At 37.0% G+C, this 26386-nt stretch overlaps 1 protein-coding gene across 5 annotated transcripts in view; it reads right to left on the reverse strand.

The window, feature by feature from the left end:
* Positions 1 to 26386, reverse strand: part of PDS5A (PDS5 cohesin associated factor A) — a 134549-nt gene that overhangs the window by 17753 nt on the left and 90410 nt on the right. For 3 of the 5 annotated variants that reach the window (XM_012753924.3, XM_076001201.1, XM_076001202.1), the window contains exons 20-28: positions 23900 to 24023; positions 22592 to 22750; positions 20741 to 20809; positions 19268 to 19404; positions 17482 to 17605; positions 16674 to 16878; positions 15724 to 15838; positions 2420 to 2552; positions 1249 to 1368 (exon numbers count right to left, since the gene is read on the reverse strand). In XM_012753924.3, the coding sequence (XP_012609378.1) occupies positions 1249 to 1368; positions 2420 to 2552; positions 15724 to 15838; positions 16674 to 16878; positions 17482 to 17605; positions 19268 to 19404; positions 20741 to 20809; positions 22592 to 22750; positions 23900 to 24023 (1186 nt within the window). Of the gene's footprint in view, positions 1 to 1248; positions 1369 to 2419; positions 2553 to 15723; positions 15839 to 16673; positions 16879 to 17481; positions 17606 to 19267; positions 19405 to 20740; positions 20810 to 22591; positions 22751 to 23899; positions 24024 to 26386 lie in introns of those variants that run through there. The other 2 variants (XM_076001203.1, XM_076001204.1) reach the window with 2 other exon arrangements.

The following is a 26386-nucleotide window of genomic DNA, read 5'->3' on the forward strand; positions in this document are numbered from 1 at the left end:
ATTGCAGTTATGGAGATTCTATCTGGGTACCATTTCTGTCAAGATGGCCCTGGGTCAACAACAGGATAAATTTAAATTCCAGAACTCACTTAGGAATATTCACGAAGATCAGTAGATTCAATCAGAAGGCAAATAGTATTGCAATTCTTATTATTACTATCAAAAGCCAGGCATAGTAAATGTTGAACACTAAATCAATAATGAAAACCTGACTAAATTTTAGCAAAGTATGGCATTCAAATTAGGAAGCTCCATTTCATAGAATGTTCTTTTGCAGGATACTCAAAGAGGGTTGTTACTGAGGCATATCTATCAGTTTGAAAATGTGTAAAAAAGTTTGAAATGGTGTATTTTTCTCCAATTAAAAATATTTGGGATTCTGTTTTTTGAATAAATCACAGGAAAGTTAAACTTCAAAATACCACCTAAAAGAAATAAAAGATATTTTTTTAAATTTTAGCCAGGTGCAGTGGGTCATGCCTGTAATTCCAGCTACTCATGAGGCTGAGATGGTAGGATCACTTGAGGCTAGGAATTCAAGATTAGCCTGGGTGATATAACAAGACCCCATCTCAAACAAACAAACAAAAAATACCCCTCAGAAATAAAAATAAAGTTTTAGAAAATCCAAATTAGCTGGAAAACCTTATAGAGTTTGGGTTGTCTGGAAAATTTACTTACATGGAAAACTTAATTCGCTGGTAGCAGAATAAATGTACAATGTGCTATTAATAATACCATTTACTGAATGCTTCTAATGTGATAAACTCTTCATATAAATCTAGATATTGGTAATTGTTCATATGTATTATTAACACCTGCATTATAGAGATGAAGAAATTGAGGCTTATAGGAGTTAATTTGTCATTCAAGTTAGAAGTAGTTGATTAGAATTCTAGACTATCAATTGCCAAGACCAAATTGATTAACCTTAACATTTCATATATAGTCATATTTATGTTTATATTGTACCAGATATTTAAAATTTTTTATTTTTATAAAAATACTAACATTGTTTTAATAAAACAAGATTAAAATAATTTTAAAAATCTGAAAACTCCTCTTCATACTAGAAATTCCCAGGAGCAACAACAAGCTTCACTGACATTCTATTTTAGAGGGAATGATGCTCAGGCTGCTATTTTTTTACTCTACAGTCAAGACAATCCAATATTTGCCACTAGGGTTGACAGTAAGTTAAATTTAAATCACTTTATTGTGGTAGAAAAGTGAGTGAAAGAAAATTACCTTTTCAGGTTGTGTAAAAAACTTCAATGGGAGGACTGGGTCCTTTGGTGAATCTGCATTGCACATAGCACTTTTACTATTTATAACACACAGAGCCACATCACATACTGTATAAAGTTTCTAGGGGGAAAAAAGATATGTAGCTTTCAGTATTGCAAAATAATCACAATTACAACAATCCCAGCAAATATAGAAATTAGAGTTGAATAGAAGCAGGACATGTGGTTACTTATTCCTTAAATATTTCATATTTCTGTTCAATACTGTTTATGTAGCCCCTTGGTAAAAAACAAAAAACCCCACAAAAATCCCTCTACTTGAACATGAACGCTAAGTATGCATTACAAATAAACAAACAAACCAAAGAAAGCACACAAAAAGAATTTCTTTCTAACTCTTGGCCAAGCATGTGGTGCCTGCGTGTAGTACCAGCTACCTGGGAGGCTGAGGCATGAGGATTGCCTGACCCCAGGAGTTTGAGGTTGCTGTGAGCTATGATGATGCCACTGCACTCTACCAGGGGTGACATAGTGAAACCCTGTGTTTTTTTTAAACTAACTCTTATTAAAAGTTCCTAAGACAGGCTGGGCGTGGTGGCTCATGCCTGTAATCCTAGCACTCTGGGAGGCCGAGGTGAGAGGATCCCTCAAGGTCAGGAGTTCGAAACCAGCCTGAGCAAGAGCAAGACCCCGTCTCTACTAAAAATAGAAAGAAATTAATTGGCCAACTAAAAATATATAGAAAAAAAATTAGCTGAGCATGGTGGTGTGTGCCTGTAGTCCCAGCTACTCAGGAGGCTCAGGCAGAAGGATCGCTTGAGCACAGGAGTTTGAGGTTGCTGTGAGCTAGGTTGATGCCACGGCACTCTAGCCTGGGCAACACAGTGAACCTCTGACTCAAACAACAACAACAACAACAAAACCCCCATAAAAACCTAAAAATGTTCCTAAGACATCACCGATGTATACTTTATTCTTATATGCTCCTACTCTGCAGAAGTTTTAATGTCTTTTTGAGAGTACTGAAGATTGTGAACATGAAATTACCTTGTAATGAAATATAATTAAGAACTGACTATAAATACATTTTGTAAGCATTCTGCAATTTAAATTCTTACATAATGGTCATGAGAACATGGTTTTAACACCCACTGGTCTAACACTCATCTTACTTCGTTTGTCTTGGATTCATCTGGAGACTGGGCGTCCCTGGTTAATTTGATATTCTCTGCCATCTTCTTCATAAAGGCATGGCTGTTGTTTTCATTCTTTGTCATTAAAACTTCAAGCATGAACCACAGGCACCTAAATGGTAAACATATTAAAGACAACCCTAACTACTAACAGAAACATATTATCCTGTTAATATTTAATTCAAATGGAAACTTAATTTCAAAATATATTAAAAGTGAAAATATAGCTTAACATGAGAAATTCTGGCAGTTTCATGAAGTACTAAAGACTCATCCTATAGGATTCCAAAAATTTAGATGTGACATGTCTTAACACTTGGCAATACTGAGCAAACCAACATATAGCAAAGTCTTGGCATTTTGACTATTTGTAAGCTATGCAGAGGGTCTACGATTGGTATGGAGTTCTGCTGAGTGAGATACAAATCTGTCTGCATCATGAGGCTGATGTGTATGATAACCAGCGATTCAGCTAATCAGTCACATCTCAAATCATTTTTGTGGTTTTCCACTTGTCACAGCATACTCATTTAACACATTAAGTGTCTGAAGTGATAGCTTGAATTTCTAAGTAAAAGTGAATCCCAAATCAGGCTGAACATTAGAATTACTTGGGGAACTTAAATCAATAAATCTATGGGTGGTGCCAATTTTTAATAAATCCCCAGTATGATTCTCAGGCAGTCCCAGGGCTACTGCTTTACTGCAGCAACAAGGAGAAATTATTTGATGATATTCTGTGTATACTTTTTGCCAATATCTCATATGAAAGTTTTAAGAGACATTTAAGGCATTAGGTATTTAGCTTAACAGTTTACATGATATTTGGTAGTTTCTTTTTCTTTTTTTGAGACAGAGTCTCACTCTGTTGCCCAAGCTAGAGTGCTGTGGTGTCAGCCTAGCTCACAGCAACCTCAAACTCCTGGGCTCGAGCGATCCTCCTGCCTCAGCCTCCTAGAGTGCAAGGATTAGAGGAGTGAGCCACCGTGAGCCCAGCCAGATATGTGGCAGTTTCAATAGTATTTATTAACGTTGGCAAAGAGTTGTTAACTCTACTTAGATACTAAATGGCTGTTGGAATCCTGGACAAACCAAATAAAGGAGGATAATGAATAATAACAAATATATATACAATAATAAGTAGCTAATATTTAAGGAATGCTTACTATTAGGCATGAAGCTAAGTACTTTACATTACTCTCATTTAATCTCATTAACTCTATAAGAATATGAAAAATCATCCCCATTTTACAGATAAAGAACCTTTCTAAAAGTTTCTTAGAGGGTAAGTGACCTAAGGTACAGAGATAAAAAGATGGAAATAGGGTTAAAAGCAGGTCTGATTTTATACTTTTAACAAAAAAATACAAAGTAAATACAATAAACATTACCTGAGCAACTATGTGCTGGACAAAGACAACAATATTGGGCCCATGAATTCTACAAGTTTGAGGAATTCTATTTGCTTATGTAAACACTAAAAACACTTGACTAATTCTTTTGGGCTCAGAATTCTATTGAATTTCTATTAATTTGAAGATTCATTTGTTCTCTTTACACAGAACTATAGGGTTAGAATTATTCTCAGTTTTAGGGGATAACGTGAGGATGCATTCTTGTTGCATGTCAGTACTAGACTCATTTTCTTTGAAAAGTTGTTAATAACCTTGAACTAAGGTTTTAAATATAAATATATAAAATACTTAAATGTGCTCCAACATAATGAAGACTTTACTTGAAAAAAGTATAATAACCTATGATAAGGATGTCAATATTAATTTTATGCAAATATACTAAAACTATGTGCTATCTAACAATGAGATGCATGCTATAAATTTTAGTACTTAGAAAGTTGTTCAATATATTATCTTTAAAACAGGATACAAAACGATGCATGTATGTATTACAAAAAATATATAATACAGATATAAAGATCATATTTTTGTGAAACTGTAGTATGTTGAATCTTTGGGGCCATGTTTCTTTCTCACTTGTATCCTGAAAGCTGTCCAAGAAACATAATCACTAATGTTTGCACATCCTGCATATTACAGATTCCCATAATGCTGTGTTTCTTACTGCCTTACCCAACAGAGCTAATTCCTCTCCTTCCCATGTCTTTTCACTGAGCTCTCTGGAACATACTTACTACACAAAACAAATTTTAATGAATGCTCATCACCTTTTTGCCATAACTGAAACCAAGCCTTCCCTTATCACAAGAACATTTGCTTGCACCCTCCTAAAGTTATAGATGCTCGTTGCATTAGCTGTTACATATTTAAGGTTGGAGAGTGGGTTCAGCCCCTATCTTTCCCAATGCTGATTGCAGTTATTCTTCCACTTTTGTATAAAATTACTCCTAGGAAACTTGTGCCATTTGGCTGCTTCTACTATCCTCTCTTTTTCAATGTCATCTGTAAATCTACCTATGCTCCTTCCTTGCACTCATTTAGCTTCTGGATTACAATTTTCCTGAACTCCACTCTTAAGTTCTGCCATTTTGGGGAAGCCTATCCAATACTTTACTTCCTAGTTCCTTGACGGCTTCATGTCTGGTAAATTTTACCTTTGCTTAAGGCACTCTACTCAGACATTCCTAGTTCTTGCCAATCCTTAGTACTGGTCCACCTGTGAAATAATAAATTATCCTACTTTGTGGATACTTCCTTATCTTTTAGCTTTCCTTCAGAATCTTGCACTATATGAAGTCATGTTCTTTGACCTTATGAGAACTTTCAGGGTGTCAGTGTTGCTAATTTTCCAACCCTTATCTTCCTTGCCCTCTACTCCTCCACCTTTCCTCCTTTCTTTTTCTAGTTTATACTCCATGAGCCAACATTTTAACTACTCTATAGAAAATAGTACTAACTCTCTTACCAATTTTCTTTCTGGTAACCTTGCTTTGAAAAACTCAACAACAATCCAAGATTTTGGTTTCTTGAGAGCTACCGTGTTTCCCGGAAAATAAGACAGGGTCTTATATTTATTTTTCCTCAAGAAGATACCCCTTGGCTGGGCGCGGTGGCTTATGCCTGTAATCCTAGCAATCTGGGAGGCCGAGGCGGGTGGATCGTTTGAGCTCAGGAGTTCGAGACCAGCCTGAGCAAGAGCAAGACCCCATCTCTACTAAAAAAATAGAAAAATCAGCTGGAGAACTGAAAATATATAGAAAAAATTAGCTGGGCATGGTGGCACATGCCTATAGTCCCAGCTACTCAGGAGGCTGAGGCAGTAGGATCGCTTGAGCCCAGGAGACTGAGGTTGCTGTGAGCAAGGTTGATGCCATGGCATCCTAGCTCGGGCAACAGAGTGAGACTGTCTCAAAAAAAAAAAAAAAAAAAAAGAAGATACCCTAGGCCTTATTTTCAGGGGATGTGTTATTTTTCTCTCAAAGCCTCAGCTTGCAGCATGCACAGGATGGCCGGGACCTGACAGGGGGAGCCAACCTTGTTGGTGGAGCTGCCCGCACCTTTCCAGTCACTTCTAGGATAGTAGCTGTCATGATGGGGCAGATGAGAAGGGCTGCTTGTCTTCTTTACCACTCCACGATGAAATGCATGGGTTGTGCAGATGCGCTGCATAGCCATGCCCGTCACTAGGTCTTATTTTTGGGGTGGGGCTTATATTGCACAAATGCTTAGAGATCCTGCTAGGGCTTATTTTATGGGGAGGTCTTATTTTTGGGGAAGCATGGTATTTAATACATCCCCAATGTTTACTGCTAGAGGAAAATCATGTAGCTGAGAAGCTTGATATAATTACAAATTTAAGCTTTTTTTTTTTTTTGAGACAGAGTCTCGCTTTGTTGTCCAGGCTAGAGTGAGTGCCGTGGCGTCAGCCTAGCTCACAGCAACCTCAAACTCCTGGGCTCAAGCGATCCTATTGTCTCAGCCTCCCAAGTAGCTGGGACTACAGGCATGCGCCACCATGCCCGGCTAATTTTTTATATATATATCAGTTGGCCAATTAATTTTTTCCTATTTATAGTAGAGACGGGGTCTTGCTCTTGCTCAGGCTGGTTTTGAACTCCTGACCTTGAGCAATCCACCCACCTTGGCCTCCCAAAGAGCTAGGATTACAGGTGTGAGCCACCGGCCTCCAAATTTAAGCTTTTTATCTTTGTACCTGATGCTAACCTCCTATTCTACGTCTCACCAGTCAGGATTTTTATCTAGTTTCTCACGGCAGCTGTTTTCAGTCTTTATTCTAGTAATATCTGATTCTAACCCCTCACCCACTAGCAAAGACCCACTCCTACGTCACACAAAACAAAAGTCATTAGATGAGACTTCCTAAACTTAACATCAATCCTGGACCATTATTTTCATTCCCCTCCCTTCCCTTTACCTAGCTGTAGGATTCCATCCATTCTTCCTCTTGAATACTTCACCTCAATTTATTACTATCCCTACAACCACATCCCATATTCAGGCTCTTTCCAGAGACTTCCTATTGCTACCCCTGCCAATTCCTTTAAAGATCTATCTACCCTATCTCTATTCCTTATCCTTCGGCAATGTGGCTATCACTTGCATTGCCTTACTGCAGCCAAGGTTACAGTGAGTGTTTTATTGCTAAAGTCAAGGGTTTAATTTAAAAAAAGAGAGAAAGAAAACAAAAGGGTGCTTGTCAGCTGTGACTTTTTTTAATTTTTAATTTTAATTTTTTGAGACAGTCTCACTTTGTTGCCCAGGCTAGAGTGAGTGCCATGGCGTCAGCCTAGCTCACAACGTCAATCTCCTGGGCTCAATCGATCCTCCTGCCTCAGACTCCCGAGTGGCTAGGACTACAGGCATGCGCCACCATGCCCGGCTAATTTTTTCTATATAAGTTGGCCAATTAATTTCTTTCTATTTATAGTAGAGACGGGCTCTCGCTCTTGCTCAGGCTGGTTTTGAACTCCTGACCTCAAGCAATCCACCCGTTTCAGCCTCCCAGAGTGCTAGGATTACAGGTGTGAGCCACCGCGCCCTGACAGCTGTGTGACTTTACCCTTGCTGGTATCTTAATTTGTAAAATGGGAAAAACAGTAATTATTCCAGGAACTGTTCTGAGGATTAAGTGAGATACTATTTGTAGTACACTTGACACCATAGTAAAAAGCCAATAAATGCCAGCTGGCTCTTGACCACTTAATTGTCCTTAATACATTTGAAACATTTTCTTTCTTTAATATCATACTGTTTTTCCTTTGGCCCCTTAATATTCCTCCTTGGGGTCCTTTTTTTCCCCTTCCTTGACACAGGGTCTCACTCTGTAGCCTAGGCAGTGCAGTGGCATCACCACAGCTTACTGCAACTGCAACCTACCTCAACCTCCTGGGCTCAAGAGGTCCTCCAGCCTCAGTGTCTTGAGTGGCTAGGACTAAGGCATGTGCCACTATGCATGGTTAACTTTAAAAATTTTTTTATGTAGAAATGGGGTTTTGCCATGTTGTCCAGGCTGGTATGGAACTCCTGGTCTCAAGTGATCCTTTTGCCTCACCTTCCTAAGTGCTGGGATTACAGGAGTGAGGCAGTGCGCGCCCAGCCTGATGTTCATATTTTATAACCTTATAGTCTTAGAACCTAACAGGCACCTGGGACACTGAAAGTAGTCCATAAATATTTATTGATAAGGTATGTACAACAGATATAGGAAAGTGTGTGGAAAGATATTAAAAAACTGTGACCAGCAATAAAATGCTTTTAGGAGTTATGATTATGAATAATTACTTTCCTCTGAATCTATCTTCAATTTTTCTTACTGAATATTAATACAAGAAGAAATGTCATTATTAAACACTAAAGAGTATATTTGATTTTCACATTCAAATACATTATTACTGATGTCAGAAAAAAATGGCAGAGTAAAAATCTTCAGAGGTCAGTCATAACAACAAAACAAATATTAAGCTGGAAAAAATGAATCACAATCAACTGTTCATAACTCTGGAACTTCACGGGGCAAAGCAACCAGGGTAGTGCCTGATGGAGGGATAGAGGGCTAAATTACCACACAGACAACAGACCCCTAACTTCAAGGTCCATACAAAACAAGGAATATAGATTTTGTAAAAAAAAAAAAAAAGTAGTTTGGAAAAGTCAGAATGGTAAACTGTACCCCACAAGAAAGAAAAGCAATCTAGGAAGGCGGGAAGAACCAGATTTTTAGAGTCACCACATTATAGTTCTTAAAATGTCCAGTTCCCAACAAAAAAACTACAAGTCACACAAAGAATCAGGCAAATGAGAGGGGGGAAAAAGATTTGGATAGAAACTAACCCCAAGGAAGCTGAGATTTTGTGATTACTAGTAAAAGACATTAAACAACTGTCACATATATGTTCAATGAGACAAAGGAAAGGAGAATTATGTATAAACAAATAGACAATGTTGATAAAGAGCCAGAAATGATGAATGAGAACCAAATAAATTCTGGGGCAGAAAAGTGTAATAGCCGAAACAAAAAATTTACTATAGGAGTTCAATGGCAGATTTGAGCAGATTCAGCACATCTGCAGATAAGGCAAGTGAAAATATTAAGTCTGAGCAGAAAAAAAAAAAAAAGGAAAAATGAATAGAACCTGATGAACCTGTAGGAAACCATCAGATACACCAACATACACATCATAGAATTACCTGACGGAGAGAAAGTGGCAGGAAAATAAAGAAATAATGGCCCCAAACTTCCCAAATTTGATGAAAGATGTGAATCTATACATTCAAGAAGCTCAATGAACTCCAAGTAGAATAAACTCAGAGACCCACACTAAGGCACTTTAAAAGTTAAATTATTGAAACACAGAGACAAAGAGAGATTCTTGAAAGTGGCAACAAGTAAGAGGTTCATGTACAGGAGAGCCTGAATAACATTAACAGCTGACTTCGCATCAGAAACCATGATGGCTAGGAGGCAGTGGGATGAATATTTCAAGATCTGACAGAAAAACAATCAGTCAACCAAGAATTCTATATCCTTGCATATTCTTCAAAAATCAAAATGAGCTCTCTGGGGGGCTGAGGCAGGCGGATTGCTCAAGGTCAGGAGTTCGAAACCAGCCTGAGCAAGAGCAAGACCCCCGTCTCTAGTATAAATAGAAAGGAATTAATTGGCCAACTAATATATATAGAAAAAAATAGCCGGGCATGGTGGCGCATGCCTGTAGTCCCAGCTACTTGGGAGGCTGAGGCAGGAGGATTGCTTGAGCCCAGGAGTTTGAGGTTGCTGTGAGCTAAGCTGACGCCACAGCACTCACTCTAGCCTGGGCAACAATGTGAGACAGTGTTTCAACAACAACAAATCAAAATGAAGTTAAGACATCCCCAAATAAACAAAATCAAAGGGAGTTAATTATCAGTATACCTGTCACACAAGAAATGCTAAAGTGAGTTAGTCCATCAGGATGAAATGAAAAGGAAATAGATAGTAACCTGAAGCCAAAAAGAAGAAATAAAGAATACTGGTAAATGTAAAAACATAGGTAAATACAAGAGCTGGTATTATTGTATTTTGATTTGTGATTCCTTATTTTGTCCATATGATTTAAAAGGAAATTCATAAAATAATGAATCTACGAAAATGGGAACACAACTTGTAACCATGTGATTTGTGAGGACAACAATATAAAGGGAGAGGGACAGACATGTACTGGAGCACAGTGTCCGTATACTATTGGAACTAAGTTGCTATTATTCAAACTAGGTTGTTATAAGTTTGAGATGTTAATTGTAATTTCAAAGGTAACCACTAAGAAAAAACTAAAAAGAAGAAGGCAATTTAAAAAGTTTGCTATAAACAACAACAACAACAAACTAAAAAAAAAAGAGGCAATACTGGAGGAATTTGGAAACAAAAAACAAATAAGACTGGATGCAGAGGCTCATGCCTGTAATCCTAATACTTTGGAGGTCAAGGTGAGAGGACTGCTTGGGGCCAGGAGTTCAAGACTAGCCTCAGCAACATAATGAGACCCTATTTCCACAAAAAATAGAAAAATTAGCTAGGAATAGTAGTGTGTTCTTATAATCCCAGCTACTCAGGAGGCTGAAGCAGGAGGATCATTTGAGACCAGGACTTTGAGGTTGCTGTCAGCTATGATGGCACCATTGCCTTCTAGTCTCAGCAATAGAATGAGACCCTGTCTCAAAAATAAAAACAAATTAGACATGCAGAAAACAAACACCTATTCAGCAAAACTAACTCCTCCTTCCTCAGTAATTACTTTAAGTATAAAAGGATGGAAAGAGATACTTGATGAAAACAGTAACCAAAAGAAAGGTGGATGGCTATTTTATTATTAGATAAAATAGATTTAAAGTCAAAAAAAGATTGCAAGAGACCACAAACGATGACATTGACAAAAAGTCAATCCAGCAAGAAGATATGACCATAATAAACGTATACAAACTACAACAGATCCCAAAATCTATGAAACAAAAATTGACAGAATTTAAGAGGGAAATTGTTTTATAATAGCCAGAGCCTTCAATACCCTATTTTCAATAACATATAGAAATATCAGGTAGAAGATCAGTAAGAAAACAGAGAACCTGAATAACATTAAAACCAATTAGACGTATCAGACATACACGGACATATACATTTTTCTCAAGTATATATGGAACATTCTCTAGGACAGACCACATGTTAGGTCACAAAACAAATAGTAAATTTTAAATGACTAAAATTATACAAAGTATTTTTTCTGACCACAATGTAATGGAACTAGAAATCAATAAGAAAAGAAACCTGGAAAACTCACAAATAGATGGAAATTAAGCCACATACTCTTAACCAATGGCCCAAACAAGAAATCACAAGGGAATTTATATATCTTGAGACAAATGAAAATATAACATACAAAAGTGTATGGATACAACAGTAGTATTAAGAAGGAAATTTAGAGCTGTAAATGTATGTTAAAAAACAAAATCTCAGCCGGGCGCGGTGGCTCACGCCTGTAATCCTAGCTCTCTGGGAGGCCGAGACGGGCGGATTGCTCAAGGTCAGGAGTTCGAAACCAGCCTGAGCAAGAGCGAGACCTCGTCTCTACTATAAATAGAAAGAAATTAATTGGCCAACTAATATATATAGAAAAAATTAGCCGGGCATGGTGGCGCATGCCTGTAGTCCCAGCTACTCGGGAGGCTGAGGCAGGAGGATCGCTTGAGCCCAGGAGTTTGAGGTTGCTGTGAGCTAAGCTGACGCTACGGCACTCACTCTAGCCTGGGCAACAAGTGAGACTCTGTCTCAAAAAAAAAAAAAAACCAAAACAAAAAAAAACAAACAAACAAAAAAACAAAATCTGAATCAATTACCTAACTGTACATCTTAAGGATCTAGAAAAAGAAGAATAGCAGGAGTGGTGGCTCATGCCTGTAATCCCAGCACTTTGGGAGACAGGAGAATCACCTGAGCCGGCGAGTTAGAGACCAGGCTGTGCAACACAGTGAGATCTTGTCTCTATAAAAAAAAAATTTTTTTTTCTTTGAGACAAGAGTCTCACTCTGTTGCCTGGCTACAGTGCTGTAGTGTCAGCCTAGCTCACAGCAACCTCAAACTCCTGGGCTCAAGTGATCCTTCTGCCTCAGCCTCCTGAGTAGCTGGTACTACAGGCATGCACCACAATGCCCAGCTAATTTTATTTGTTATATATATATTTTTAGTTGTCCAGCTAATTTCTTTCTATTTTTTTAGTAGAGACGGGTCTTGCTCAAGCTGGTCTTGAACTCTTGAACTCAAATGATTCTCCCGCCTCAGCCTCCCAGACTGCTAGGATTACAGGTGTGAGCCACCACGCCTGGCCAAAACAGACATATTATTGAACAGAATTGAGAGCCCAGGAATAAACACTTTGAATATATGGCCAATTGATATATGACAAAGGTGTCAAGATCAACCTTTGGGGGAAAGAACAATTTCTTCAACAAATAGTGCTGAAAAAACTGAATATCAACAGGCAAAAGAATTAATCTGAACTTTTACTTTATACCATACACAAAAAATTAACTTGAAATGGATCAAAGTTCTTAATTTAAGAGCTATAAAAATAGAAAATCATTATTAATTTAGATATGGTTTCTTTTTTTTTTTTTTTTTTTTTGAGACAGAGTCTCGCTTTGTTGCACAGGCTAGAGTGAGTGCCGTGGCGTCAGCCTAGCTCACAGCAACCTCAAACTCCTGGGCTCAAGCGATCCTGCTGCCTCAGCCTCCCGAGTAGCTGGGACTACAGGCATGCGCCACCACACCCGGCTAATTTTATATATATATATATTAGTTGGCCAATTAATTTCTTTCTATTTTTTTTTTTATAGTAGAGACGGGGTCTTGCTCTTGCTCAGGCTGGTTTCGAACTCCTGACCTCGAGCAATCCACCCGCCTCGGCCTCCCAGAGTGCTAGGATTACAGGCGTGAGCCACCGCGCCCGGCCTAGATATGGTTTCTTAAACATGATTTTTAAAAGTACTCTCTGGACAACAAAGAGAAACTTGGCTTCATTAAAAGCTTTTGTGCATCAAAGGATACTTTCAAGAATTTAAAACATATAGCTGATAAGGGATTAATACTCAAATATATAAAGAAATCCTACAACTCGGGGGGAGGGGGGAACATGGGCAATATACGTAACCTAACACTTGTACCCCCATAATACGCTAAAAAAAAAAAAAAAAAAAAAGAAATCCTACAACTCAATAACAAAAATAACCCAATGAAAAAATGTGTCAAGTACTTGGATATTTCTTTGCTTAATTGTATATTTAAAAATGGTAACGACTACAAATTTTGTTATTTTTATATATACTTTACCACAATTAAAAAAATTGCTTCTGACACAAGTTATTAATTTCCATTGTTAAATAATCATGTTTTAAAAAACATTATTTAGCACTTGAAATTACATGCTAACTTAAAATGTTTAAAGATAATCAACAGTGGGAGTATTGTCAGCAAGATAGCCGAATAAGAAGCTTCCCTGACGTCCCTCCCAACAAAAATACAACTACAAACTATTAAAAAACTAGAATACACCATGAATACACCGGAAGTAGGGAGAGAAGCAGAAACACCTCAGAACTGAGAGAAGCCATGACTGGTAGAGAAATGGCCATTTCAGACTGTGCCACTCCCTCTCTCAAGCTGTCATCATGCCACTCACAGAGAATTTCTCTAGACCCATGATTTCCAAAGTGAGAGAGGAGATCACAGGTAGACATTTGATCTCCCCACTGCTCTGAGAATCTTCAAGGGAAATACACTCCAGTCCTGTCCTAAGGAAACCATTTAGACTACCCGGTGGGCAGAACCTCGATGTCCCCTAGGATGAACTGGGGACAAAGGGTGAGGCACTGATGGAGCTCAGATCCTGGTGGCTACTCAGTGCATCAATCAGCACGGATACCATGCTCAAGCTTACTATAGAAAACAGTATGAAGATTCCTCAAAAAACTAAAAATAGAATAATATAAAATAGGATCAGGCCGGGCCCGGTGACTCACACCTGAATCCTAGCACTCTGGGAGGCCGAGGCGGGTGGATCCCTCAAGGTCTGGAGTTTGAAACCAGCCTGAGCAAGAGCAAGACCCCCGTCTCTACTCTAAATAGAAGGAAGTTAATTGGCCAACTAATATATATATATATAAACTAGCCGGGCATGGTGGCGCATGCCTGTAGTCTCAGCTACTCGGGAGGCTGAGGCAGGAGGATTGCTTGAGCCCAGGAGTTTGAGGTTGCTGGGAGCTAGGCTGACGCCATGGCACTCACTCTAGCCTGGGCAACAAAGCGAGACTCTGTCTCAAAGAAAAAAAAAAAAAAAAAGGATCATACACCATATAATCGAGCAATCTTACTATTGGGTATATATCTCCAAAGGGAATTCAGTACAAAGAGATATCTGCATTTCAAAGTTTATTACAGCACTATTCACAATAGCCAAGATCTGGAATCAAGCTAAGTACCCATCAATGGATGAATGGATTAAGAAAACGTGGCATATAGGCTAGGCGTGGTGGCACATGCCTGTAATCCTAGCAATCTGGGAAGATCACTTATCAGGAGTCTGAGGTTGCTGTGAGCTAGGCTGGACGCCATGGCACCAGCCTCAGCAAGAGACAGACCCCGTCTCTGCTAAATATGGAAAGAAAGTAGCTGGACAACTAAAAATAGAAAAAATTAGCCAGGATTAGGGCATGTACCTATAGTCCCAGCTACTCAGGAGGCTAAGGCAGGAGGATCATTTGAGCCCAGGAGTTTGAGGTTGCTATGTGCTAGGCTGACGCCATGACACTGTAGCCTGGACAACAGAGCAAGACTCTGGCTCAAAAGAAGAAGGGCGGGGGGAAAGAGAGAGAAATAAAGTTTTTATTTACATAGCTGGAACTAGAACCTATGTCTTTTAAAACCTAACTATGTGGCTTCTTCATGTCTTCCAACTGTTTAGATTTGGATACCATTTTATTGAGTGAAGCTATAGGAGGCAGAGGATTGAAATCTCAAATAAGTAAAGGAATAAAACTTAATGACCCACATAAAAATTTTTAATACTTTAAATATAAGCTGAAAGTACCAATTTACCAGTATAAAGCAAAAACAACAAGGAAAGAAATTAAATATTGCTTTAAAACTTCTTAGAGGTCATTTGTAGACAACCCTTTGCCTCTATCACTCTTTGACCCTGTATCATATACAAAATTCTCTTTTATATAAATAATACATCTTAATCAAGTGTTTTATGATTGTTTATTTTCCTGTCTTTCCACTAGAGAAAAATACCTCTGACTAGTGCAACAAATCTAATTTTGTATTACTATAATTCTGCCACAGAATAATTTCATGTATGGGCCCATATTTTCAAGGTATTTGTCTTTTGAGTTTGCTTTTAAGGAGAGATATTTTTATTACATGCCTTTGTAAATTATCAAACTGAAGTAAATGAAGCCCATCTTAATATAAACAGTAAAAATCATATAATATAAAAACTAAAATATTCACAAAATAGATGGAGTTGTAAAAAAAATAAGTTTAAAAATAATTTATCTTAAAAAAAAACACACAAAAAACCCATAAAATAACCAAACTAACCTACATCAAAGACTTAAGACATCTAACTAACAGTAAACAAACAAAACAACCAAACAGAACTTGTTGGAATGGGAACAATTTTGAAAGCTGAAACTTGCAGTTTATAATAAATGACTAAAAGCATAAAAAGGTTTTTATTCTAATGGAAATAACAGCAAAAAATTTCAGCTTTCTTAAATAAGTAAAAATAATTTTTCAAATTGTTGAAAAGCATAACTTACTCTTTGATATCACGAAGCTGATCAACATCTTGTGATCTTGTAAAATCTGGATCATGTGCTAGCAGGTGAATCATGTATGGAACTACATACTCAGGCAACAGTGATAATAATTTCTCTAAAGTGAAAACATAATTATTAACAACAATAATAACAGCTTTTATAAAATCCTTCCTGAGACTGAGTTCTAACCACTCACATTTCCATTTTTTCCCCTCAGTTATTTCTAAATTAGAGGCAACATGGTATCTAAATATTGAATTGTTTTTCAATTTTGAAAGAATTTAAAGCCAAAGGATATACCTACTGGGTCCCTGGCAAACCTAGGAAAAAATTATTTACCCTGATATCTGAGCAATTTGTGCAAATGAAAGCACACTGCTGATCCCATAAGAAAAATGCAGCTACTCAGACCAGTTTTATATAGTATAAATAGGACTTAGGATCTCAGTCTTTATTTTTATTTATTTTTCAATTTTTTGAGACAGAGTCTCACTTTATTGCTCAGGCTAGAGTGAGTGCCGTGGCGTCAGCCTAGCTCCCAGCAACCTCCATCTCCTGGGCTCAAGTGAACCTACTGCCTCAGCCTCCCGAGTAGCTGGGACTACAGGCATGCGCCACCATGCCCGGCTAATCTTTTGTATATATATTTTTAGTTGGTCAATTAGTTTCTTTCTATTTTTAGTAGAGGCAGGATCTCGCTCAGGCTGGTTTTGAACTTCTGACCTTGAGGGATCCACCCGCCTCGGCCTCCCAGAGTGCTACGATTACAGGCGTGAGCCACTGCGCCTGGCCACGATAACAGTTTTTAAATATATCACAACTGCAAAGACAGCATTCCATAAAACTCCCAGTTTTATTATAAACTATAATAGAAACATATAAAAAAAATCCCACAAATTGATACATTCACAAGATATATTTCCTCAATAGAAACTTTCAAAGTTACTTACCAGTAGCCATTGGATTCTGTTTAATGTATTCTCTGCGTATACTGATATTTTTTAGCAAACACTGTCGTGCATGTGCTCTTCTCTCTTTCACAGGATCTTTGGCACACAAGGCAAAGATCGCCATATACTCCAACGGGAGTAGTAACTTCACAAGTGCCTTATGCAGCTTCTGAGCAAATATCTGTCTTACTTGGTAACATTCATCCTACACCAGCACGAAAACAAAAATACTTAAATTGGCTAACAGTTAGCAAAAATAGGCAGTTCAAGCATTTTTATGTCTTCTTCATTCAAGAAAAATGACAATTATATTGGGGGAACAATTTTTTTTTTCTTTTGAGACAGAGTCTCACTCTGTTGCCCGGGCCAGAGTGCTGTGGCATCAGCCTAGCTCACAGCAACCTCAAACTCCTGGGCTCAAGCAATCCTTCTACCTCAGTCTCCCAAAGAGCTGGGACTACAGGCATGCGTGGCCACCATGCCTGGCTATTTTTTCTATATATTTTTAGTTGGTCAATTAATTTCTTTCTGTTTTTAGTAGAGACGGGGTCTTGCTCGGGCTGGTTTCAAACTCCTGACTTCAAGCAATCTGCCCGCCTCGGCCTCCCAAAGTGCTAGGATTATAGGCATGAGCCACCACGCCCGGCCAGGGAAATAATTTAATATATGGGAAATACTTAGTTAAATAGGTAATAATAACAATCCCTTTTGTGCATATATCCACACAGTAAATGGATCTGTATCCATAAAAATGAAATGTATTTAACTTTGAAGACAAATAGTCGATAAAAATGAGATTGTTACTTACATTAATGACAAGTGCACAGAGCTGAAACTGTTCTGGAGTAATAATTTCATGGTAACAAGGTTCCTGAGCAAGCTTCATTATGGCACTACCAGCAGCTAATCGCAAGCGAGACATATCAGATTTACTATAAACAAACAAAAAAGAAATAAACATTTCCTATAACCATTACCATTCATAAAAATGCTTTGATCCCTTTTTGAATGTAAGGTCCTTAGAGGATAATTTATATATGAAATGACGTAATATATAAAAATGGGAAAACTACCTTAAGTCCATGAACTCAACACAGTACGGTAAAAGGCTCAAATCGTTGTGATTTTCTGATAACAAGTTTATCTGCCTTCATTCCTAGTTACGCTCTAGCCTAGATCTTCCAACACAGCCAAGCAACAATGCTTTCTCTGCACGACTACACATTCCTTGGAAGCGGGGATTTTTGTATTTTTAAATAATGCAGCAGTGAGGCGTCATGGTATTCGCCTGTAGTCCCGGCTTCTTGGAAGGCAGAAGTGGGAGGATAGCTTGAGCCCAGGAGTTTGAGGCCAGAAACATAGTGAGACCTCATCTCTAATAATAATGATTTTAAAAATTAAAGAGCATATCAATACTTAGTATCTGATAATGTTCAATAAATACTGAATGTATAAATGAATGATTAAACCTCTTTCCTCTAACACTGTGGGCCCTCAGGTCTCCCCAGTTCTGTGGAAAAGTTGTCTTCCATCTTCCATAAAACTGGTCCCTGGGTGCCAAAAAGGTTGGGGACCACTGCTGTAATACAAATTTTAAAATAGGAATATGGCTGAGCACAGTGGCTCATGCCTGTAATCCCAGCGCTTTAGGAGGCCAAGGCAGGAGGCATCATTGAGGCCAAGAGTTCAAGACCAGCCTGGACAACACAGCGAGATCCCGTCTCTACAAAACATAAAAAAACCAAACCAAACCAAAACAAAACAAAAACACTTGCCAGATGTGGTGGTACACACCTAGAGTCCTAGATACTTGGGAAGCTGAGGTGGAAAGGATTACTTGAGCCCAGGCATTCCAGTTTGCAGTGAGAAATTGTGTCAGTGAACTCCAGCTAGGGCAACAGAGTGAGACTCTGTCTCAAAAAAAGCAATGTACGGGTATCACAAGTAGAATTCTTTAGTTATCTCTGTTGGTGCTCTTGGCCCCTTTCTTTCAAGGATTTGAAAGAAACAAGGATTATGAAAAATTGAGCTTTTGTTTCCATTTTAAAAGGAATAGAAGCAAGATGGCAATTTTATAGATTTGAAGAGTGAAAATGTGTAGAAATGTTAACAATTTTGTTTTCTTTTTGCATTTGTAGAACCACAAAGAGGCTTTGTCTCTCCCTTCTTTGAACCACAACTGAAATTTTAATTCCTTTCAAAGCACTCAAGTCACTCCATATATTTAATCACTTCACTGCAGGGTAAACTCTTTGGAGGCAGGGACTTTTCTTATCTGTTTTTGCTGCAATGCTTTTCATAGTATTTTGTAAAGAGTAGAAATTAAAAAAAATACCTGTTGAACTGAACCAAATGTTCACACTAACTTTAACATTACACTACAGTGATTATGACTAAATATTTACTGGAGAAAAATTCATAGTCTTTAGGAGTGAAGAATAATATACTGGTACAAAGATGAACCCTGAGTATATAAAATTTAATTCCAGAGCACATGGTGAAATTACATTTACTATTAATCAGGCAAATAATTCCTAAGTAAAAGCTACCAAAATTTCTGAGCTCAGAAAATGGGAAATAAAGAGAAATCTCACCTGATCCTCTTTTGCTCTGTCAGGTCACCCTCACTAACCAACATCGCTGATAATAACCGAAGAGTTGAATTGGCAGATTTAGACTGGTTGTTTTTCATACCCAACAGCCACCTTACCAGAAGTTTAATTGCTTGTACCTATAAAATATTAACATGCTAAAAAAGAAAGCAACTTGAAATTCCAAAAGGGAAGATCAATTTATACTAACTAAATTAGTGAGATTATTTATCATCAGCAGCAGTTATGTTTTATTAAACAAGTCTACTGGATAGTAACAGTAATAATAAGAACTACTATGTATTCTGTGTTTAATATGTACCAGGCACTTTTCTTAGAGCTGTACATGTATTAACTTATTTAATATTCCACAAAACTCTACGAGGGAGGTAGTCTTTTTCCCCGGTAGGCAAGGCAACTGAGACATATTACTGTGATAATTTGCTCAAAGTCTGGATGCAGAACTCAGACTTTTCACACTTAAACACTTGTCTAAGATTTTTAGATTATTAAAAAATGTACACTGTATAATTGATTATAGTGATTAAATACAATTTAGATAGGCTTTCATATTTTTTGTAGAAACGAAAAACTACTTTGAAGAAACCATCAAGTTTGATTCTGTCTCACTTAACATTCTGACCAAAAAAATTGGTGTTTCCATATTATTTGTAGTCATGAGTTGGAGACCTCTACTTAGAAAACCGTTACCAGTATATGTGAAAAAACTAGCCAAAAAATTTAAGTAGTATTCACTATATATTTATTGACAACCTAGAAAAAAGGAATTGATAGAATATATGAAGACAATGAAGCTACAAAGTGAAACAGAAGATATTATTATCAAAGAAGATATTATCTCTTATTTTAAATCCCAAACCCACTTTAAAAATCATCTTATTGAGGTTTAATTTTTATCTATCAAATGTCACCAATTTGGTGACAACCATCTATCTTTGCCAAGTTAATATTAATATGTTTGTAGATAGCAGTAGGTTAGGCTTGAGTTGCTTTGAGCACCAATATTCTACAATCAATCTCTGTGTAAGACAGCGTCACTGAGATTGTTTTAACAGGCAGAAAACACTGATGTTTATGTATATAATAAATAATAACAACTACAATATCCCTGAGAAACAAACAACTTTTTGCTAAGGATTTTGAAATAAAGCACTTCATTAAAAAATGCTTGTTTAGGCCGGGTGCGGTGGCTCACGCCTGTAATCCTAGCACTCTGGGAGGCCGAGGTGGGCGGATTGCTCGAGGTCGGGAGTTCTAAACCAGCCTGAGCGAGACCCCTGTGAGCTAGACTGACGCCACGGCACTCACTCTAGCCAGGGCAACAAAAGTGAGACTCTGTCTCAATAAAAAAAAAAAAAAAAATGCTTGTTAACTGTTAGGTAAAAAAAAAAAAAAGGATACCTACAAATGTTCCCTTTTTCAACATAAAGGTTCTCAAGACCTACACAAATTTACCTTTGCCAGTACTTCAGGGGAAACCTCTTCATCTGGAGACCATAATTTTCCATTCTTTTCACCTGTAGACTGTAGACAATTGAATACATTTAGCTTTTAGAAAGAAAAAATTTTAAGTTTTTGCTCATTAAGTTTTTCATGCTAATCAACACAGGCTCTGAGTAACCTATAGGAAAGTCAGGAGCCAGGAACTTAGAAAAGAACAAAGTTGGAAGATTCATACTTTCCAATTTTGAAACTTACTATGCCTATAGTAATCAAGATAGTATGGCTGGTATAGGCATAAGAATAGACATATTGATAGTAGGAATAGAATAGAGAATCCAGAAAAGACTTAACTAGAACACTCATGCTTTGCTGGTGGGAATGTAAAATGGTACAGCCACTGTGGAAACAGTCTGGCAGTTCCTCAAAAAGTTAAATTATAGAATGACCATGTGACCCAGCAATTTTACTCTTAGGTATATACTCAATCAGAAAACAGGGACTCAAATGTTCATATCAGCATTATTCACAATAGCTAACAAGTGGAAATAACTCAAATGTCCATCAACAGATGGACAGATAAACAAAATGTGGAATATATTAACATACAAGGAAGATTATTCAGCCATAAAAGGAAAGAAGTTTAAATACATACTACAACATGGATGAGCCTGGAAAACATGTTAAGTGAAATAAGCCAGACACAAAATGACAAATATTCTATAAGAGATTATCTAGAATAGGCAAATTCATAGAGCCAGAAAGAATAAAGGTTACGAGGGGTAGGGAAGGGGGAATGGGGAGTTATTGCTTAAAGAGTACACAGTTTCTGTCTGGGGTGATAAAGTTCTGGAGGTGGATGGTGGTGGTGACTAGGCAACAATGTGGAGATACATATATAAAATGTCAGTGAATTGTACAGTTAAAGGGGAAAATTTCACAGTACATATATTTTACTATAATAAAAAAGACTATCTTAAAATATGATCTTATCAACAATTAAGTCATCATCTAAGAGGTGTCTTAAATTTCACATTTGTTGACAGCCACCCTATCAAGAAGTGCACACAACAGCATGGATGTATGGGGTAGGAAATGAGACCTAGGTCATAGTCTTCCCTCCTGGTCTATTGCATTCAAAGGTGGGGGGATGTGGGTAGAAAGTAAACTAGCAGGTGTCTTTCTTTTTAATTTCCTGATATTGAGGGCTCAAGACTACTAGACTATGTGGGTGGGTTAGAGATGTTTGGGTAAGTTGGATTTGTGGTAAGTTAGCACTTAATTGAAAGTCATACATAATAAGAATAGTTTGTGTCTATTCAATTACTCTTAATTTAGATACATTTGGTAAAGTAGTGATTCATGATCAAGAGGTGTTTCAGAAATCACTCAGGGAGACTTTTCAATATATACATTCCTGGGTTCAAACTCAGAGGTAATAAATCAGAACACACACACACTTCAATGAACTAGTGTCAAAAGTGCAATGTAGTCAAAAAACTAGTCAAAAACCAAACCCACTTACATCTTAACAATGTTTAATAAAACAAAATTCTAGCACTCCAGATAATTGTAAACTGTACTTCAAAGGTCAGGATAATAGCATCTGACTTGTATCTTTTACTTCACGATTCTCCAATCTCATCTTCTCATTTTTTCCTTGTTAAATGTTAAGTTCTATTAATAGCTACACTGAAATCAGGAAGTCATTTGAAAATTTAATATATAAATAAAAAGGGCTAATACACAATAATTTAAAAGGAAAAGAGAATTTATTGTAGAGAGAAATGGAAGTGCTTCTGTGATAAACAAACATGTAAATAGTCTTAATCTCACAATTCTAAATTTAATAAACAAGGAACTTACCCTATCATTCATTAGCAGATCTTTCACAATAAAATTTGCTACTACAGATTTCATAGGGGAGGCAAACTGATCTGGTGCTAACATAGAAATGTGGCCCAATGAAACTAATGGAGTTATAAGTTGTTCTGGTACATCAGCATTCAGACTCCTACTGAGAGGCTGTAAAAATAAAGCAGACAAAATTACCAATTTGTTTCATAAACATACAGACATTCTACAGAAACAGTAAATTTTCCTGAGTCCTCCTGAATTTATTATGCCCAAACCAATCTGTTTTAGTGATAACTAATTTCAACCACATTAGACACTTGCTTCTTAATCCACCCACTAAAATTTTATGATTGACAGAATGTAGCAAAAAGATAAAAGAAAAAAGAAGTAAAGCCTATTAAAGGAAATAAAAACAAGAATGCTTCTGATTCATCAAATCAGCATTATTTTCAACCCATCTACAACAAAAGGTTTGCTATATTAGTGAATTTCTTATCCTGTGAGACATTTTAAATGACTCTGAACCACAAAAATAAGAATTAACTGGGTTCTGTTCATACTATCTCCAATTTATGATAATAAGAATACCTTTCTAACACAAAATCAGGCCAAAGATTGTATGTAAAGAAAGGGACACAGGGTTAACTTTCAGGTAGGGATGTTAGGTACTTTAAACTGGGTTGTTAAAAGCCATCTACTAAACACTTTCTAAGCATAAATGGACAACTGAAGGCCAGGTGTGGTGGCTCACGCCTATAATCCTAGCACTCTGGGAGGCCGAATCGTTTGAGCTCAGGAGTTCAAGAATAGTTGAGACCCCATCTCTACTAAAAAAAAAAAAATAGAAAGAAATTAGCTGGACAACTAAAAAAATATATATAAAAAATTAGTCGGGCATGGTGGCACATGCCTGTAGTCCCAGTTACTCGAGAGGCTGAGGCAGGAGGATTGCTTGAGCCCAGGAGTTTTAGATTGCTGTGAGCTAGGCTGACGCCATGGCACTCTAGCCCTGGCAACAGAGTGAAACTCTGTCTCAAAAAAGTACAACTGAACCTAAAAGGCTAAAATTAAGTAAAATGTTCTAACACAGACATACAACATCTTTAAAAAGGAAGCATTTGAATATATAATCTGACCTAAAAGGCTGGAAATACATTGCTGAATAAAATAGACAGAATCTCTGCTCCCAAGGAATTTTTGTTCTAGGGTAGGACTACCTATAAATAGCTTTAAAAAACTTTAGCTCCCATCTTCATCAAACCACAGAGCTTTAAAAAATAAAGACCAATACAAATGCATCCCATGTCTTATATATACCTCAAAAATCTGTGCAAGCTGGACTTCTTTATTTGTGAATATGGCATGTATGCAATGCACAGCCTGTTTTGCTTGGTGTGGAGTACCCCTCTTTGCTTTTTGATGTAAAATGGGAATTAAGGTCCTGTAAAAAGAATATATAGTTTTTCTTTCAAAGTCCATAAACCAACAAGTATTCTTTTGGTTGTCTCCCATTTCCCCTATTTGATGTATGCTGGCAGAGAAGCCTCTCCTAAAATTTATCTGATCTATAGAAAGATTTAATGCTCCATCTCTGTCCCCAAGTAGGAACCAAGAAAAAAAATGCCTCAAGAAAAAGGTTACTTCAGGAGACAATTTTCATTTTAAAGCTACCTCACAAATATAGAAAAAGAACAAACAAGCTACCCTTAATTTATAATCTAAAGCTCGTCCCATGACTTACTTTTTACATTTACACTCTAAGTAGGTATTCCTAATTTTGTAGCTCCCTTTTATAAGCACCTTCAGTTATTTCAAAGTAGCCATGGAAAAAGCATAGCAAAGGGCCAAGTTTTATTAAACACCTGAAATATTAATACCAGTGAAAGAAAATATGCAAAGACAGAGATTCCTTAATAGAATGGTAATAAGAATACCTAAAGATATTTATACCTAGTAAAAAAAATATCTAATTATTGAGTACATGTGATAGGCATCATTCTAGGTGTATTTCTTTACCTGGATTAATTCACCTAATATTCACAACAATCCAAAGTGGACTATTTTAACAGCCATTATACAGATGAGAAAACTAAAACAAAAAGATGTTATTTCAGCCTCCTAAGATGACAAAGGAAGGAAATGGTAGAGTCGGAATTTGAAGATAACCATTTCTTTCAAAATCCATACATTTAACCTCTCTACTGATATTGAAATATAATCTAAAAGTGTCTTCCTATAAAATATGGAAAAATGTATTATAGTCTTAAAGCATTAAAGATCCATGAAATGGAAAAACATTAGGTAGAATGAAGAAAATAACATGTTTAGGCCTGGCTCGGTGGCTCACACCTGAAATCCTAGCACTTTGGGAGGCTGTGGCAGGTGGATTGCTCGAGGTCAGGAGTTCGAAACCAGCCTGAGCAAGAGCGAGACCCCGTCTCTGCTATAAATAGAAATAAATTATTTGGCCAACTAATATATATAGAAAAAATCAGCTGGGCATGGTGGCGCATGCCTGTAGTCCCAGCTACTTGGGAGGCTGATGCAGGAGGATCACTTGAGCCCAGGAGTTTGAGGTTGCTGTGAGCTAGGCTGACGTCATGGCACTCACTCTAGCCTGGGCAACAAAGTGAGACTCTGTCTCAAAAAAAAAAAAAAGAAAGAAAATAACATGTTTATATGAACCTGTAAGAAACAAGACATACAGAATGAACAAGTAGATGAACATTCATAAATATTATACATATCAAAATGTTAACAGTAAAACTTTTCCTCAAGATTTTTCTAGTTTCAGTGTTTTGCAATGACCATAGAACTATTTACATAATCAGATGAAAATTTATAAGGCAAAATAAAAATTTAAGGAAAGCTACTTGGCATATACTTAATACAATTAGAAAAGATCCTGTTTTATAAAGTCAGTAGTATCAAATGCAATGGTGAACCTGGCCCTCTTATGATAATGAAAGGCTACATATCAAAAGGAACACTGCAGGCTTCAGGCCATGCACCTCAACCAAAAAATGGAATGTATGCTAGTAAGTATATGTTTGATTTGACATTTGTGATTTTTGCCTCAAGTTTCTTTATATGGAGGTTTGGGATTAGGAGATAGGGGTTCCCATGCTCAACTAGCCTTCCTTAATTAAGCTCTTAACTGAGCTTCTAAGTAAAAGCGGTCTTTCCTCTCCCCTGTTTAGTCTTCCTTTCACAAACTCACTTTCCAGAGTAACATTTCTTGTAACAATCATGAGTAACAAAATATGACATAGTTTTAATCAAACTGTTATTAAAGGTATTAATTTTTCATAGCCAAATGAAATGATAGAAAAATCAACTTTAACCTATCTTTTCCTAGAGTGCTAGCATCTAAAGTTGCCATCAGGGTTGTTACTGAGGTGCTTACTATTGTACTTTTCTGCTTTCCAGTTATTATCTCCTTCCTTCCCTACTGGTTGGTCTAAACAAAAAGAGGTTTTATTTCTTATATCCAAAGTTAACTCTTCCACCTATACCCATCTTTCTGCTGCTTCCTTTTGCCCCATGACTTATTTTTTATATTTACCTCTAAGTAGGTATTCGTAATTTTGCAGTTCCCTTTTCTAACTCTATCACTTAAAAAATGCATAGTTTTTCCTACCTTGAAAAACTCACCAGAAACTTTATCCTACTGTGTATAAAGTTTATTATCTCTAGATTATAAACTCCTTGAGGGCAGGGACTGTGGTAATTCTTTTGTATTAGCCAGTACAGTACTGAGAATGAAGAGAATGTATAAGAAATATCGAATTATTTCACAAATTG

This window comes from Microcebus murinus, chromosome 3 (assembly GCF_040939455.1).
Source record: "Microcebus murinus isolate Inina chromosome 3, M.murinus_Inina_mat1.0, whole genome shotgun sequence".
Lineage (NCBI taxonomy): Eukaryota > Metazoa > Chordata > Mammalia > Primates > Cheirogaleidae > Microcebus > Microcebus murinus.